Source organism: Meriones unguiculatus, chromosome 14 (assembly GCF_030254825.1).
Source record: "Meriones unguiculatus strain TT.TT164.6M chromosome 14, Bangor_MerUng_6.1, whole genome shotgun sequence".
Lineage (NCBI taxonomy): Eukaryota > Metazoa > Chordata > Mammalia > Rodentia > Muridae > Meriones > Meriones unguiculatus.
Window position 1 is genome coordinate 89,949,193 of NC_083361.1, and position 16,487 is coordinate 89,965,679.

General features: G+C 38.9%; 1 protein-coding gene and 1 pseudogene across 1 annotated transcript; one reads left to right on the forward strand and one right to left on the reverse strand.

The window, feature by feature from the left end:
- Positions 1–1,430: 1,430 nt before the first annotated feature.
- On the reverse strand, positions 1,431–1,542 carry LOC132647580 (small nucleolar RNA SNORA17; annotated as a pseudogene).
- An 11,215-nt stretch (positions 1,543–12,757) lies between these two features.
- LOC110565302 (olfactory receptor 2D3-like) lies at positions 12,758–13,918 on the forward strand. Its single transcript, XM_021662954.2, has one exon. The coding sequence runs from the start codon at positions 12,889–12,891 to the stop codon at positions 13,843–13,845; it is 957 nt and encodes a 318-aa protein (XP_021518629.1). The 5' UTR covers positions 12,758–12,888; the 3' UTR covers positions 13,846–13,918.
- The last annotated feature ends 2,569 nt before the right edge of the window (positions 13,919–16,487 follow it).

The window sequence follows — 16,487 nt, forward strand, 5'->3', positions numbered from 1 at the left end:
TATGATGCTTCATTTACATCAGAGGAAAAAAATCTCTGTGCCTCAGAAACACCAGTGCTTGTAAAAATTCAGGACTCTTTCACCACTATAGCCCTGATTGCAGTATGTTGGAAGTGTATCAAATAAGAATATCTTATATGGGAAGCCACTTCAATTACAAAGAAAAACAAAACTATTATACTAGAGAGAATGTATTGTTCACTAAGAATCAGCAGGTTCAAAGCCATGCAGAAAAGTCTCTGAGACAAGGTGGCAAGCCGAGATAAATAATCTTTGTCCAGAATGCTGGACAAGCAGGGAAATGACCATTGGAGTCCAAAAGTCTCCTAGACTGATGGGTCTACTTTCAAAAGCAGGTCACATATACTTGAAGAACCTTAGTAGTGTCAAAATTCAAAGATGTTCCAAAGCGCCCGTAGCTGGGAAGTGCTGTCCAATCTTCAGTGATCCAAGACAAGGAACACCAAATTTGGCAGGTTATTAAAGTCAATGCTACTTACGTGTTGGAAATTTTCTCAAGAAGCACTTGTCTTGTCTGTTTGGGATGTTTCCAAGGCTGAGAGCCAGCATTACCGAGGAGCGTTTCACTTCGCGTGCTGCAGTGACGCTGCCATGGGGCAGAGTTTGGTTAAATTTACCAAGCTCTCCTCCTGTGTAGATCCTCCTGTGTGGTCTGCTGTGAAATCTTCATGATTCAATGTGAATGTATGTTAAAACTGACACATTTAAGATGGAACCTGAAGTAAACACTGGAAGAAAGCAAGAAATCTGAATGTGTAGCAACTGATAGATGAAAAAAGAAGTTATTCTTAGTGTTAGAAGGAGGAGGGATGGCAAGACTATCCACTTAAGAAATAAACCTTACAAACTGACTTAAAGTTTGTTACATATAATCTACCATATGTTTTAATTTCTTTTAAATTTTTTAAACTTTTTATTGGTTCTTTGTGAATTTCACACCATGCACTTCAATCCCCACTTATCTCCTTCCCCTGTCATACCTGCCCTCCACCCTTGAAACTATCCCTCAAGAGAGAAAAAAAGTCCCATGTGGAAGTTGTAGCGTGTCACAGTGTATCCCACAGCACACCCTTCTGTCCACGTTCCTTTGCTTGCAAATGCTCATTGCAATGACGCTTTGGTCTGGTACGAGGCCTCTGGCTTCTGCTACTCTATCCATACTGGAACCTCACTGGGATGCTTCTCAGATATCCTGGTGTTGCCCTGTGTTATGGCGATCCTGTTGTTTTGGGTCTGTAGGACAAGCCCCTTCATGCACTCAGGCAGTTCATCAATAGGGTAGATGTTGGGATGGGCCAGTTGAAATCCCTGAATCTGGGCCTGGTGTTAGACCAGTGATTGTCCATCTCAGGCTAGCTGGGCCCTCTGCTGCCAAACTGGTGGTCATCTCAGGCTTGCTTTTTTCAGAGAATGTTAGGCTACTAATCATTCAGATGTTCAGAGATCAGAGCACTCTCCTCTCTGCCCCCTGCCGACACACATGTGACACAAGAGCCACACCTATAAAGCTCTAGTGGTTGGTTTATTTTCTATTAAGATAGAGCCTTGCTGTGTAGCCAGGTTGGCTTCAGACTTTGAAGTTTCCTAACTCACTTTCCCAACTGCCATGGTTATAAGCATATGCCACCACACCTAATGTATCAAATAGTTTGAACTAAACATTGGAATTAATTTAAACTTTAACAGTAACCTACTGGTCATCCAATGCAGACCTTTAGTCTTGAAACTGTATGTACACAAAAATGGACTTATCAGGCTGTATTTATATGTATTTGTGCATATACACACATGCATGCAATAAATATAAATGATGAAAAAGAAGCTCTCAACTTGAGAATGAAATAGCGTGAGAGGGGATAGAGGGATGGTAACTGGGAGGGTCTGGAGAGAGGAAAGGAAGGGGAAAATGGCATAATTCTATTTCAATTGAAACACTGAAAATAAAAATACATTTTTAATGTTTTCTGTTAAGTCTTGCATATTCATCAGCATAAGATAGAATCAATGTACTAATTCATTAGCTAATAGAAATGATTTATCTTTCTTTGATTATTGGATTAAACAATGGCAGTGTTAGAGCAATGTCTCATTATACGAAAAATTGGCATTCATGGTGAACTATAGTTTGCTTAGAGTCTATGTATCTACTTAAACTTTTATCTTTTTAATAAAGTTTGCAATCAAGAGAGATTTATAGTACCTGTTTATAAGCCTAATTCAAAAGCTCTCGTCATAAAGTGTGAGCTCAAGGGAACCTGTTGTTTACACCAGCCCCTAGGATTTCATTTTAAATAATTCCTCTTAGGAAATTCCTCTGTTCAGTCCCTGGGAGAATTTAGGTGTGTGTCTTCGAGATAGGTGGTTGGACAAGGTTCAGGATGGGGAAGAACTCCTAAGTGCCTAGGAATAAAAATACAGTGAGAAATGTCTGGATGTATTCTGGCTTTCACACTGAGTCCACTGGTCTTTTGCCAGTGACCCGGCTACTCTGAGCACTCTTAAGGATAGTCCACAGGTGAGACCTGGGCTTTGTCAAGGTGTGTTCACCTCATCAAGGTTCTGCTAGTCTTCAAGGAATTAGCTTTTCCGCTCCAGCATCATTATCTTTCCTTCCTTCCTTTTCTCCCTCTCCTCTCCTCTCCTCTCCTCTCCTCTCCTCTCCTCTCCTCTCCTCTCCTCTCCTCTCCTCTCCTCTCCTCTCCTCTCCTCTCCTCCCTCCCATCCTTTCCTATCTTCATTTTTCTCCCTTAGTCCTTTTCTTTTTGCACATAACAGCACAGAGTCCTCCTATAGTCATCTGCAGGAACCATATCCTACAAAAGAGTTGCCATATATTTTTTTAAGTTAATAGCCTCTCATACTTACTTTATATTATTACAGCTACACCCCATCAGACATTCCCCAAACCTTTGCTAGTGTATTTCTGTCTTTTCCAATCTCTGGCAAACAGGAGGCAACAGGCAAACATAGAGTCTTGGTTTCGAAAATCCACATGTCTAGAAAATTGCTTACCGTAAAGGTCTCAGGGACAGTAGCTATTTGAGAAGTTTTGTTCCTATTAAATCCAGTGTTATGCTCTGCCATTTTTGTCATAATGCACACATTGTACACTGTTCTTATAAAGTGATATTTCTTTGTCTTTTACTCAAAATAGGTGAGCACACCCAAACAAGTATGTCTCATTTTTTCTGCTTGTCATTTCTGCTGGTACATCCCATTGTCTAATTGGTTTTATGTTTTTTATACTTCACTCATAAATAAAATGGAAAAAAAGCGACTTGAAATTTAACATATGTAGTAGAAATATATTAGTGCAAGTATTAAACCATCAGAAACTGAAAAATACAAAAGAAAATAACTCAGCTTAATGGTGTTAGTAAAAACTTGGCTACGGAGGGTGTCAGCAGAGGAAAGTATTGCTAGATGACTAAGAATGTATCTAGTTCATGAAGCAAGAAGTGAAATTTAGATGGGGAAACCTTAGAGACAAGCTCAGGTCCATGCTTGAGTCTGACAAGGATACTGAATGAGAGGCAAGAGATGGGAGAAGTAAACTTGTGGACTTCTGCAGCCAGTCAGAGATGCTGTGTGGTGAAAGTATATGTTCGAATAAAGCCCACACAGAAGAACTTAAGGAATTGGTTTAAATAGGAGAATTTCAAATGGTAAGATTGGGATTTTAAAAGATTGTTCTATTATATGTTAATGCATTGTATTTGGCAACACAGGAGGCAGAAACATGATAGATGTAAAATAAACAGAATCTAGAGAATTGGAAACTCAGATAAGGATGCACTAGGAATACATAGAGAAATGCAAGTAATATGTCACACTCTTTAAATTGCATGAGAAGTATCAAGTCAATATAGGAAGAAAGCAAAACTGTCATTTTCAGTGTAGGAAACTATTTTATTCATTATGTATGTGTTACAGAAAAAAAACATTGAGTATAATAGCTTCTCTTTGGTTGTCTTTATCTGACGCTGATTGATAAAATGAATGTAAAATATACATTTGTTCATGTATAATAAGGAATTTATACTTATTCGTATTCTAGAAAACTAAAAGTTATCATGGGTCATATTCCCATATAAAATAATGTGTTTTCCTTAGCAAGCAGAAAAATTATACTAATATCTTCATTTTTTTAATATTGAAACTAGTCTAAAATATCTAGGCTAAAAGATGGTATATTAATTCAGAGAACTCAGAATCAAACCAAGTTGTATGTCTCCAAAATTTAGGTCATTGACATTGTCTTCTTTTCCCACTAGGTATATGTGTACTTTTCTACCAGGTATGGACATTTTCAATCTCATTTTAACTAATTTTCAAAGATGCATAATATAAAGTTGCATTTGTGAACCAGAATTCTGATGGCAAAAAATTTTTCCAGTTGCTTGCAGCAAATTAAGAATTGCCAAATAAATAAATAAATAAATAAATAAATAAAATTAAAAAAAGAATTGCCAATCATTAAATGACAACTGAAGTCAGAGGGGGTAGAAGAGATTATACACTGAGATGTGTAGGCTCAGAAAGTGACAAAAGGAGGAAAAGGAGCAAAAAGAAAAGGAGGATAAAAAAGGGAGATAAAGAAAAGGCAGTGTCATCAGGAGAAAAAAAAATGTCTAGGCTACAGAGGAGGACATGACAGCCAGTCCTGAAGATACCTGATAGACTAGGATGTGATGGAAGGGGAGGAGGTCGTCCCCAATCAGTGGACTTGGAAAGGGGCAGGGAGGAGATGAGGGAGGGAGGGTGGGACTGGGAGGGAAGGAGGGAGGGGGCTACGGCTGGGATACAAAGTAAATAAACTGTAATTAATATAAAAAATAAAATGAAAAAATGTCTAGGTGAAGTTGAATACAGTGCCACACTTTAAAAGTGACTGACATAAAACAAGGAAAACAAATGCAAAAAGAGGTATATTCAGCCATCGAAATGTCACTTGGAGCTTGTTGGAGACACAGACAACATATTCCTTAGAAATCTTAGCGCTAAAGATAAGCGTAATGCTTGTTTGCTTTTTCCTCCTCTCTGTTGTTTCTTTATTAGGAGAAATGATAAGCATAGAAGTAGCAGGTGACGTGTTTCTTAAGGAGGAGTGATACGGAACCCTTACACACCCTTTGAGTTTTAGTTCCTTTTTGTCTTACAGGGTTCCCTATTCACCCACCCTAGTTATTAGTCTTTTAAAACACCCTAGTGTAAGGAGTCATGTTCCGCCGGAACTGTTTCCACAAATCATAAACCTAATTTCTTCCCTGCTTCCACCGCTCTGACCCCACAGGTCCCTTTTAGTGATCTCATGCCATGCAGCAGGGTTCTGTTTCTGGTGATCTGAAGCCTTATGCTGGCTTCCCCACTTTTTTCCTTCAAGGTTTGGAAGGACAGAGAAGATTCATATCACACACAGAAGAACAGTTTCCTGGAATGTGTTTTATCTATAATTGAGGTAACAATATTCGACATATTCTATATTTTATTTATAACAGGCTGAGACTTTTTTCCATGTTTTCCTCAAAGTATGGTGAGACTCAGATTTATATAGTTATCTTTAAATTTGTCACACTTGTGTGTATATGAATAGATATTTTCATCAAATTTGTAAATTCTTAACCATTATCTATTCAAATGTTCCTTGTACTGTGTCTACTCTTTTCCTCTGGGACTTGTTAAATTTTTTATATATTTATATTTCTCGTTCCTTATTTTGTCTTTACAACCCTCTCTTTTCATATCTTCTTGTTAACTAATATTCTCTTCCCTGTGTATAAGCTCTGTTGGAGATCTTCTACATCTACTTTAATAATTCAGTTTTTAAGATATGAAAAAATCATTACTTCTTTTAGTGATTTTTTGTTTTCTGACTAAATGTTCTATTCTGTTGTTTGATATCATAGATATAGATTGTTTATAATATTTAAATATGATGTCTAATAATTGCATTATCATGTTTCCTATATTATTTCCTGTTATTTTTTTCTCTCCGTCTCTCAGTTTTTGTTCTGATTGTATGTTATGCTTTGTAATTACGTTTTGTTGAGTATAAGACATTGAGCATGGATATTGCAAAGCTGGCTTCAGGTTCCCAGTGTTACCTACCTGTGCAGAGAATGTGTTTAGATTCTGTCAGGGAGTTAAGTTAAGGGTAGACTGTTTCATGTAAAGCACAGTGTGTTTTTTTTCACGGGGCAGTTTGTATATTTTCAACTCATTCCTTATTCCAAGATCATCACAAATAAGGCTTTAAATATTAGATTAGTGTCACTTAAATTTAGGAAGACTCATGCTATAGTTCTCTTTAAAAAATAATTTTAATATTTAGTTAGTTACTTTTTTCTCTTTTTTTTTTTCAATGCAGTTTATTCAGGAACCTTGAACAATCATCTGACCCTGGGTAAAGCCAGCCCACTTTAAATAGCCTCTGGGTAGCCAACCTCAGCACGCCACGTGGGCAATGCAGATAGGTCCACATACATGAAAGCAAGCCAGATCCTCGGCCTTAGCCAAATGTGGAGTTGTTCATGACAGAGAGCACTCACCATCGGGAAGGTGGAAGGCGGAAACCAGCTCCATCTTTCAGGCACGGGCATTCCGCAGCTCTCTACAGTTCCCCCTTTTTGTTTTAGACGCATCAGGCAAGAGTAGAGGTCTGATCTCTGATATTAGAAATAAATTGGGACTTTGTACTGATGTTCATTTAGGTGTCATCCACCCAAAGAGCATCAGACCCGTCTGATACCTTTTTCTCAGAGGCGGGACCTGGGGCATCAACCCGCATGCAATCAGACATGCTCTTCTCTGGGTCCAAAGCGGCTGACCCTGAGTGCAGTGCTTAGCCTCGCATCCTGAGCGTAACATTTTGGCTTTTTATGGTAGCCAACCATGCTTGGGGAGACTGTCCTGCTTCAATGGCTGTAAAGGCCTGAATGGTCATGGCTGCATTACACTGTTGTGAGACTCTAATCTTGCATATATACCACAGGCAACCAAGGTGACCAACACCAGAAGGCCTGCTAACGCTCCCATGCCCGCACATTCCTTCAGATGATTCATGGCTGCAGCAATCCATGATGATAATCCTGTGGCTAGTCCTGTGTCCACTCTGGTAGAATTTTTTCTCTTTTTTAATATAATTTTTATTACAATTTATTCACTTTGTATCCCAGCTGTAGCCCCCTCCCTCATCCTCTCCCAACCCCACTCTCCCTCCCTCATCTCCTCCCATGCCCCTTCCCCAGTCCACTGATAGCGGAGGACAGTCCTTATCTTGTGCTTCCCACTATTTTAAGACTGTTGAAGGCTTCCTTAACATTTTGCTTCCTGGATGCCCACAGTCCATAAATACCTTATGGGGAAAGATAGTACCACTGGCTTCACCACACTGTGATGCTTCCCTTTCCAAGATTTTGTCGTTAGGGCCGTTCTAGTCTCAGAATTGTTTGCACTAGAGGAGTGGGTTGGCCACAGTTCACTGCAAAATCGTTAGAACTGGGCTGTGTTCCCTGGGTTTGTATTTTTATAACAGTGTCATCATATGGCTCATCCTTTAATGTGTAACTGCAGCTATATTATTTGATAAAAACCTCACTTGGTGGTCAAGAATTTTTTTTTGTTTAATGTTTGCCTATGTATCACCTGCTATTATATTTAGTTTGTATCTTTAATTAAAAACAGCATTTTGTTAATTACACTTTATCTACTTTGTATCCCCCTATAGTTCCCTCCCTCTACCCCTCTCAATCCCCCCCTTCCTCTTCCTTCTCCACACATGCCCCTCCCCAAGTCCACTGGTAGGAGAGGTCTTCTTTTCCTTCCTTCTGATCCCAGTCTATCAGGTCTCATCAGGAGTGGCTGTATTGTCTTCCTCTGTGGCCTGGTAAGGCTGCTCCCCCATCAGGGGGAGGTGATCAAAGAGCAAGCCAATCAGCTTCTGTCAGAGACAGTCCCTGTTCCCATTACAAGGAACCCACTTGGACGCTGAACTGTCATGGACTACATTTGTGCAGGGGTTCTGGGTTATCTCCATGCATGCTAAAACAAAACAAAAAAACCAAACACCAAAACAAACAAAACAAAACAAAAAAAGAATGATAGTGTAGAAAAGTATAATGGATTGAAGTAGCACCTGATACCCTACTAACTGATACCCTTAAAAAAAAAAAAGAAAAGAAATGTTCAACATCCTTAGTCATCAGGGAAATGCAAATCAAAACAACCCTGAGATTTCACCTTACACCCATCAAAATGGCTAAGATCAAAACCTCAAGTGACAGTGCACCTCCTCCACTGCTGGTGGGAATGTAAACTTGTACAACCACTCTGGAAATCAATCTGGCGTTTTCTCAGACAACTAGGAATAGCGCTTCCTCAAGATCCAGCCATACCACTTCTAGGCATATACCCAAAAGAGGCTCAAGTACAAAATAAGGACATTTGCTCAACCATGTTTGTAGCAGCTTTATTTGTAATAGCCAGAAGCTGGAAACAGCCTAGATGCCCCTCAACTGAGGAATGGATACAGAAGTTGTGGTACATCTACACAATGGAATATTACTCTGCAATAAAAATCAAGGAAATCATGAAATTTGCAGATAAATAGTGGGAACTGGAAAAGATGATCCTGAGTGAGGTATCCCAGAAGCAGAAAGACACACATGATATATACTCACTCATATACACATATAATATAGGATAAACCTACTAAAATCTGTACACCTGAAGAAACTAATCAAAAGGGAGGACTCTTGCTAAAATGCTTAATCTCCATCCAGAAAGGCAAAGAGGATGGACACCAGAAGAAGGAGAAAACAGGGAACAAGTTAGGAGCCTGCCACAGAAGGTCCCTGAAAGGCTCTGCCCTGCAGACTATCAATGCAGTTGCTGAGACTTATGGCCACCCTTTGGGCAGAGTACATGGAACCTTATGAAAGAAGTGGGAAATAGTAAGATCTGTAGAGGACAGGAGCTCCACAAGGAGAGCAACAGAACCAAAAAATCTGAGCACAGGGTTCTTCCCTGAGACTGATATTCCAACCAAGTAGCATGAATGGAGATAACCTAGAACCCCTGCACAGATGTAGCCCATGGCAGTTCAGTATCCAAGTGGGTTCCATAGTAATGGAAACAGGGACAGTCTCTGACATGAATTGATTGGCCTGCTCTTTGATCACCTCACCCTGAGGGGGAGAAGCCTTCAGAGGAAGACAATGCAGCCCCTCCTGATGAGACCTAATAGACTAGGATCAGAAAGAAGGAAAAGAAACCCTCTCCTACCAATGGACTTGGGGAGGGGCATCATGGAGAAGGGGAAAGAAGGGGGGGATTGGGAGGGGAGGAGGGAGGGAACTAGAGGGTGGATACAAAGTGAATGAAATGTAATAAATAAAAAATATTAAAAAACAACATTTTGTCACAGTATGTGTTTTTACATTCAAATATATTGTAAACTAAACTTAAAAACCAATAATTACTTAATTAAAAATAAAATAAATAAATAAACACCCATGAGTGCAATAATAAAATTAAAGTATCTGTCAATTATCATTCTAATAACCACTTTCTTTTGCTCACAATTCTTTTTTGGTTTCATTTGTAAATACAAATAAGCTCTTCAGGGATTCTCATTCCATACTTTAGATTTTATCTTAGTGCTATTAAATGCTATTTCAAATCACTTTATTTTTATTGTTGGACACAGCAAGGAGGCATGTGGTTCTTGGTGAGGCTGACAGTTGAAGACCATGTGGCAGGATGTACAGAAGCATGTTGAGTATTTAGATCGACACTTGTTGAAGTTCTGCCTGCTGTGGCCTTTAGGTAATGTACATCTCTAAACTACCATTTTAATTTTATATTTTATTATTAAATTTTCTAAGTGAACATAAAACCTGAGGAGCTTTATTATGTTTGTGATTACGTGGTTATATTTTGTTCTTATTCATCCTCTCATCACCATTTGCTCTCATCCTCCTGGATTGCCTCTTAGGTAGGTCCTCTTCCTCTCCCCCAAATAGGTCCCTCATGCTTTCATGTCACAGTGTTACATCATCTTCCTGTTTACCCACACTCTTTTTTCCTATGCTACTTTCATTGTTGTCTTCTCTTTTTTCATCTTTCAAAACCATTTTTTCAATCCAGAAAGTTTTAGAAAAAATATAATATAATATGTCAGATAAACCAGTTAACTTGTTTAGACAATCTATTACAGTTGTTTAAAAAGTACTCACTCTGTTCTGAAACAGTGTAATTTAGTTGCCAAGTGGCCTGTTCTTGAATATGCTCCTCAGGGCTGGAGAGACGGCTTCGTAGTTGACTGCACTTGCTGCTCTTGTAGAGCACAGGACTTGTTCCTGACACTCAACCAAGGTGGCTCACCACCATCTGTGAGTCTAGCTCCATGGGGATCCAATGACCTCTTCCGGCATCCCTGGGAATCTGCATATATGCATGCATGAACACAATGCACACATTCACACACATGTGAACATGTATGTGCACATACTCTCTCATATATGTACACATGCACACATATTGACAGATTAGATAAACCTGATAAAATAAGCTTCATTAAAGTATAGCATAATTTCAGAGAAGTACAGAAATTTTAAGTGCAAAGTGTAATGAAATTTTAAATCATGAGTATAACCATATACTTAGCCACTATTTTTTGATTTTTTTAAATTTTAATTTTTATTAATTACAATTTATTCACTTTGTATCCCCCCTGTAGCCACTTCCCTCCTCCTCTCCCAACCCTCTGCTCTCTCTCTCCCCCTTCCCTACCCATTCCCCTCCCCCAATCCACTGATAGGTGAGGTCTTCCTCCCCTTCCTTCTGATCCTAGTCAATCAGGTCTCATCAGGAGTGGCTTCATTGTCTTTCTCTGTGTTCTAGTAAGGCTGCTGCCCCCTCAGAGGGAGGTGATCAAAGAGCAGGCCAATCAGCTCATGTCAGAGACAGTCCCTCTTCCCATTATTATGGAACCCACTTGGACACTGAACTGCCATGGACTACATCTGTGCAGGTGTTCTAGGTTATCTTCATGAATGGTCCTTGGTTGGAATATCAGTCTCAGAAAAGAACCCTGTGCTCAGATTTTTTTGGTTCTGTTGCTCTCCATGAGTAGCCCCTGTCCTATCCAGGTCTTTCTATCTCCCCCTTCTTTCTTTCATAAGATTCCCTGCACTCTGCCCAAAGGTTGGCTATGAGTCTCAGCATCTGCTTTGATACCCTACAGGGTAGAGTCTTTCAGAGGCTCTCTGTGGCAGGCTCCTGTTCTGTTCCCTGTTTTCTCCTTCTTCTGGTGTCCATCCTCTTTGCCTTTCTGAATGCAGATTGAGTATCTTGGCAGAGTCCTCCTTCATGATTAGTTTCTTTAGGTGTACAGACTTTAGTCTGTTTATCCTATATTATATATCTAACATCCACTTAAGAGTGAGTATATAACCTGTGTGTCTTTCTGCTTCTGGAATACCTCACTCAGGATCATCTTTTCCAGTTCCCACAATTTACCGGCAAATTGCATGATTTCCTTGTTTTTCATTGCTGAGTAATATTCCATTGTGTAGATGTACCACAATTTATGTATCTGTTCCTCAGTTGAGGGTCATCTGGGTTGTTTCCAGCTTCTGGTTATGACAAATAAAGCTGTTACAAACTTATCCACTATTTTTTTTAAAAAAATGTTATCATTCCAGAAATCTATCTCTCATTGTTCCCATATTATTATACCCTTTAGAGGGTAACTCTTTGTACTTTTCTTTGTTTGCTTCTCCAGAGAAGGTCTCATTGTATAGTCAATGCTAGACCCAGAATCTTCATGGAACCCAATCTAATGAGGAACTCAGGATCCTGACAAAAGTCAGAGATAATCTGAGATTTTCTATCCTGAAGCTATGAGAGCCCATTCAGAGGATCAAGTCCCTTGCTCAGTCTTGGCTTTGTTCACTTACCAAGTTATGTCCAAGACACTTGAATCTCATTATACAGGTATTATATAGGTAACATAATCTTTCTTTTTTTCTCTTTTCACATAAAATAATTGTTCACAGACTAGAGTTACACAGTGCATGGTCATAAAATTTTCTCTTCTTTTACCTTCAAACACCATTTCAATAGTTGTTTTATACTTTAAAATATCTATAGAAGAAAAATAAGAAGTAATATGGACAGTTTTTTTGTTTGGGCCGCAAATCCTTATTTGAACCTGATGAATAAAAAAAAAATCTTACTGACATATGTTTTTCTTTTAATGAGGTGCTATGTGTTTCGAAATCTAAAAGCACAAAATACTTTTTTATTAATAAAGTAAGTTTACTTTATTTTCAGACAGTCAATACAGGAAAATGGAGTTGAACCAAAGGATAGTTTTGAAACTGGAAATATAATTTATAAGTGTAATTGAACTAAAGATACATTTTTAAATATAGACACATGGTAATTTACTCATCTACCCTTACTTAGATACTAGGATTAAGCACAAAAATCTGTATAGCACATGATGTTCATGAATCAAATAGAAAACCAAGGAAAAATGTGCTTAAAATGTCTGTGGAGACTGGATGGGGTGAAGAACATCTCCAATCCCAGCACTCAGGAGGCCGAAGCAGGCGAGTCCTGAGTCCACAGCCACCCAGTTACACAGTGAGTTTCTCTTTTGAGAAGAATGAGACAAACAAAACAGAATGGCCTTCTTTGGATACAGATACACTCCTGTGCAATTTCTCAGGAACTGGCACTTGATGGGAAACAGATGGAAGCTAAGAATCAGGAGGGGGCACTGCCAAACCAACCACCGTTTATAAAGGGCTGAAAACATTGTTTTTCCTTCTAATGACAGGCAAACAGGAATAAACATCAATGGGAGGAGGAAACCAAACTTACATAGCTGAATTTATTCTGCTGGGACTTTCAGAGAATCCTAAAATTCAGATCTTGTTATTCTGTGTTTTCCTGATCGTCTACCTCCTTTCTGTATTTGGAAACCTGCTGATCATAATCCTCATCCAAACTGACTCTCGACTTCATACTCCCATGTACTTTTTCCTCAAAAACCTATCCTTTGCTGACCTCTGCTTCTCTACAAGCATTGTCCCCCAGATGTTGGCCCACTTCCTTTCAAAAAGGAAAACCATTTCCTTTATTGGATGCTCAATGCAGATAGTGGTCTTTCTCCTAGCAGGGTGCACAGAGTGTGCTCTGCTGGCAGTCATGTCCTATGACCGGTACGTGGCTGTCTGCAAACCCTTGCACTACTCCACCATCATGACCCAGAGGGTTTGTGTCCAGTTGGCTGTAGTTTCCTGGGTAAGTGGGGCATTTGCGTGTTCAGTGGACAGTGTGTTTACACTGTGTATCCCTTATCAAGGACAGAATGTAATCAATCACTACTTCTGTGAGCCACCTGCCCTCCTAAAGCTGGCTTCAGCTGATACCTACCATGCTGAAATGGCTCTGTTTTTAGTTGGAGTGATTATCCTACTAGCTCCTGTCTCACTCATCCTTGTCTCCTATGGGAACATCATCTCTACTGTGATCCGGATGCAGTCTAGAGAGGGAAGGCTCAAGGTCTTCTCCACCTGTGGTTCTCACCTCACTGTTGTGGTCCTTTATTATGGCTCTGGAATATTTGCCTACATGAGACCCAACTCCAAGACAATGACTGAAAAAGATAAGGTCATCTCTGTGTTCTATTCAGTTATGACTTCCATGTTGAATCCAATCATTTACAGCCTTAGGAACAAGGATGTGAAAGGGTCTCTCAGAAAGCTCATTGGAAGACTGTGCACAGTCAAAGGTGGTCATAAAGAAATTTAAAAGGTATTTGGAAACTTTCAACTGACAAGGTAGTCTAGCATCCTCATTCATTCTTTGCTTGCTTCTTTTCTCATACTTCACAAAATGTGTAAATCATAATTTTTGTCTCCCTTGAATGACTTGTGAAACCACTAACATGCTATCACAAATACAGGAATAACAATTTTAGAAATTCAATAGAAAAATAATATGGTAAGCTATGGCAGAAGAAAAAATACTCTGAGTATTAAAAGTACAGGCCATGGTTTACTGAGGACGAAGAACATTTTATGAAGTTTACTTTCCTGAGAATAGATTCAGTTATAAGGATGTACAATTTCAGCCTCATCAATGGGTTAGAAAACAAACTTAAAGAAGCCGAAGATATGAGCAAAGTCACAGCATGTTCAGCAAGAACACACTGAAAGGAAAGGATTACATGGCAAGAAGCAAAGCTTAAGAGAATTATGGTTAGGGTGCTCACCAGATTAACTAGTTGTGCCATATTCTGCAGATGGTCTGTGTATGATATTGACCAGTTTTCCCTGTAGGCAGACTTAACCTATAGAAATGATCTGGCTATAACATTTCCTTAGGGGTTTCATTTTAGGAACATTAATTTTGACAGTTTGTATATTCACAGCACTATAATTTTTCATAATTTACATTCTAGACAACCTGTTAGATCTGTCAGATCCATGATAGTATCTTGTTTTTGTTTTGTTTTGTTTTTTGAGACAGGGTTTCTGTGTGTAGCCCTGGCTGTCCTGGAACTCACTCTGTAGACCAGGCTGGTCTTGAACTCATAGAGATCCACCTGCCTCTGCCCACTGAGTGCTAGGATTACAGGCATGAGCCACCACTGTGATAGTATCTAAACTTAATGTTCATCTTATCCATTAGTTTTGAATTTGAATGGACTCTTCTTGATTACTGTATACAGGTCTCAACTACTTATATCTGTAAGTTCTCAGTTAATGCATACTTACTGAGAGCATTCTATTATAATATCTGATAAGTCTATAATTAGTATTAGTATATATATTATATTAATAAGTATAATTAGTATTATACTCTAATTAGTATAAGTCTATAAAAGTATTATAATTATTACACTTTATAAATTTGAATATTTATATCTTGTTTTACAAAAAGCTTAAACAAAGATCACAGAGTAGCCATCTGGAATGAATTAGGTACCAACAATTATAATTACAATTAAACAAACAATTAAACAAAGACTAAGGCAAAAATAATTATTAGGAACAGTGACAGAACAAATCAAGTACTGATTAATTTTGCTGGATGCTTCCTGTGAGAATCTGATGACAATGGCATCATGGAGAATCTTATTAACGAAAGAAATCTGATTACATAGAACAGGATTTGTCTGATTACATCTCAGACAAATGCAGACTGCATATGTGGGATAAATAAAGCTTGGAAATTCCAAACAACATGGGAAAGCACTGTATGGGGAGGGAGAAGGCCTTAAACACGGGTCTTAGAATGAAATCTAGTAGTAGACATATGACAGTAAAGCCAGTGCGTGGCAGATCCCACACCTCCTACTGTATGGCAGGGTTTATGGAAGTGTTACCCATTAGTTGAGAAAGTTGCCACCACCTCTTCCTCAGTCTTGTGCAGAATGGTACAAAGCAATACCTCATCTTCTCTGGTTCTAGCATCTGCTCTGTCTGGTATCAATGGGAGCTGTGTAGTGGTCCAGAGCCATGAGTACACCATAGAAGGAGGTAGTGTAGGCCTTGGTGGAACTAGATTTGCAGGTCTATGTGCTCCAAATGTTACTTAATGGTATTGTGTTGTCAACCATGTGAGTGTCCACTCCATGCCTTCTCTAACCACAGGCAACATGACAGAGCAAATAATTATCCACTTGCTGAGGAAAACCAGGTATGCACAAAGTTATAAGCTCGGGATTAGCTTATCTACAATAGAACCCAGCACCAGATAGAATTCAACAACATTTCCAAGGACCAGCACTGTGGATGAAAGTTTTGACCTTGACATGACTTCTAGGGGCTTACAGGAGAGGGTGACCCATTTAGATACTCTCCTAACTCATTCTGAACAATATGCCAAGTGCAGATTTGGTACAAATTTAGGCTTAGGGCACTGTCTAGTATGAAAAAAATGGCAAAACATCAACTACTGACTCAGCAAAACTATATGTAAGGTACCACCTATTGCTAATACTACTTAGTCACCCATACCCTGAGAAACTGAGCAGCCTTTCTAGAAATGGAGATAAAGAAAGCTGTAGTGAAGACTGCAACAAACACCCAATCATCAATGAAGACAGTGATGACAATGAAGACAATGTTGTACATTAACAAGTACTAGGATTTTCAATCCTTGTAAAACAGGAAAACTAAGATGTTAGAAATAGAACTTATAGCAACTAACATGAGTGAAATCCGGCTGTTTTAAGAAAACTCAATGAGGAATGGAGAGGTGGCTCAGAGGTTAAGAGCACTGGCTGTTCTTCCAAAGGTCTTGGGTTCAATTCCCAGAAACAACATGGTAGCTCACAACCATCATATAACGATATCTAGTGCTCTCTTCTGGTGTGCAGATGTACACACAGACAGAACATTGTACATGATGAATAAAAATGTTTTTTTAAATTTTGTATTAATTAT

Excerpts from the sequence above, each read along its gene's own strand:
- LOC110565302 (XM_021662954.2), top strand. The coding sequence starts at position 12,889 with ATGGGAGGAGGAAACCAAACTTACATAGCTGAATTTATTCTGCTGGGA.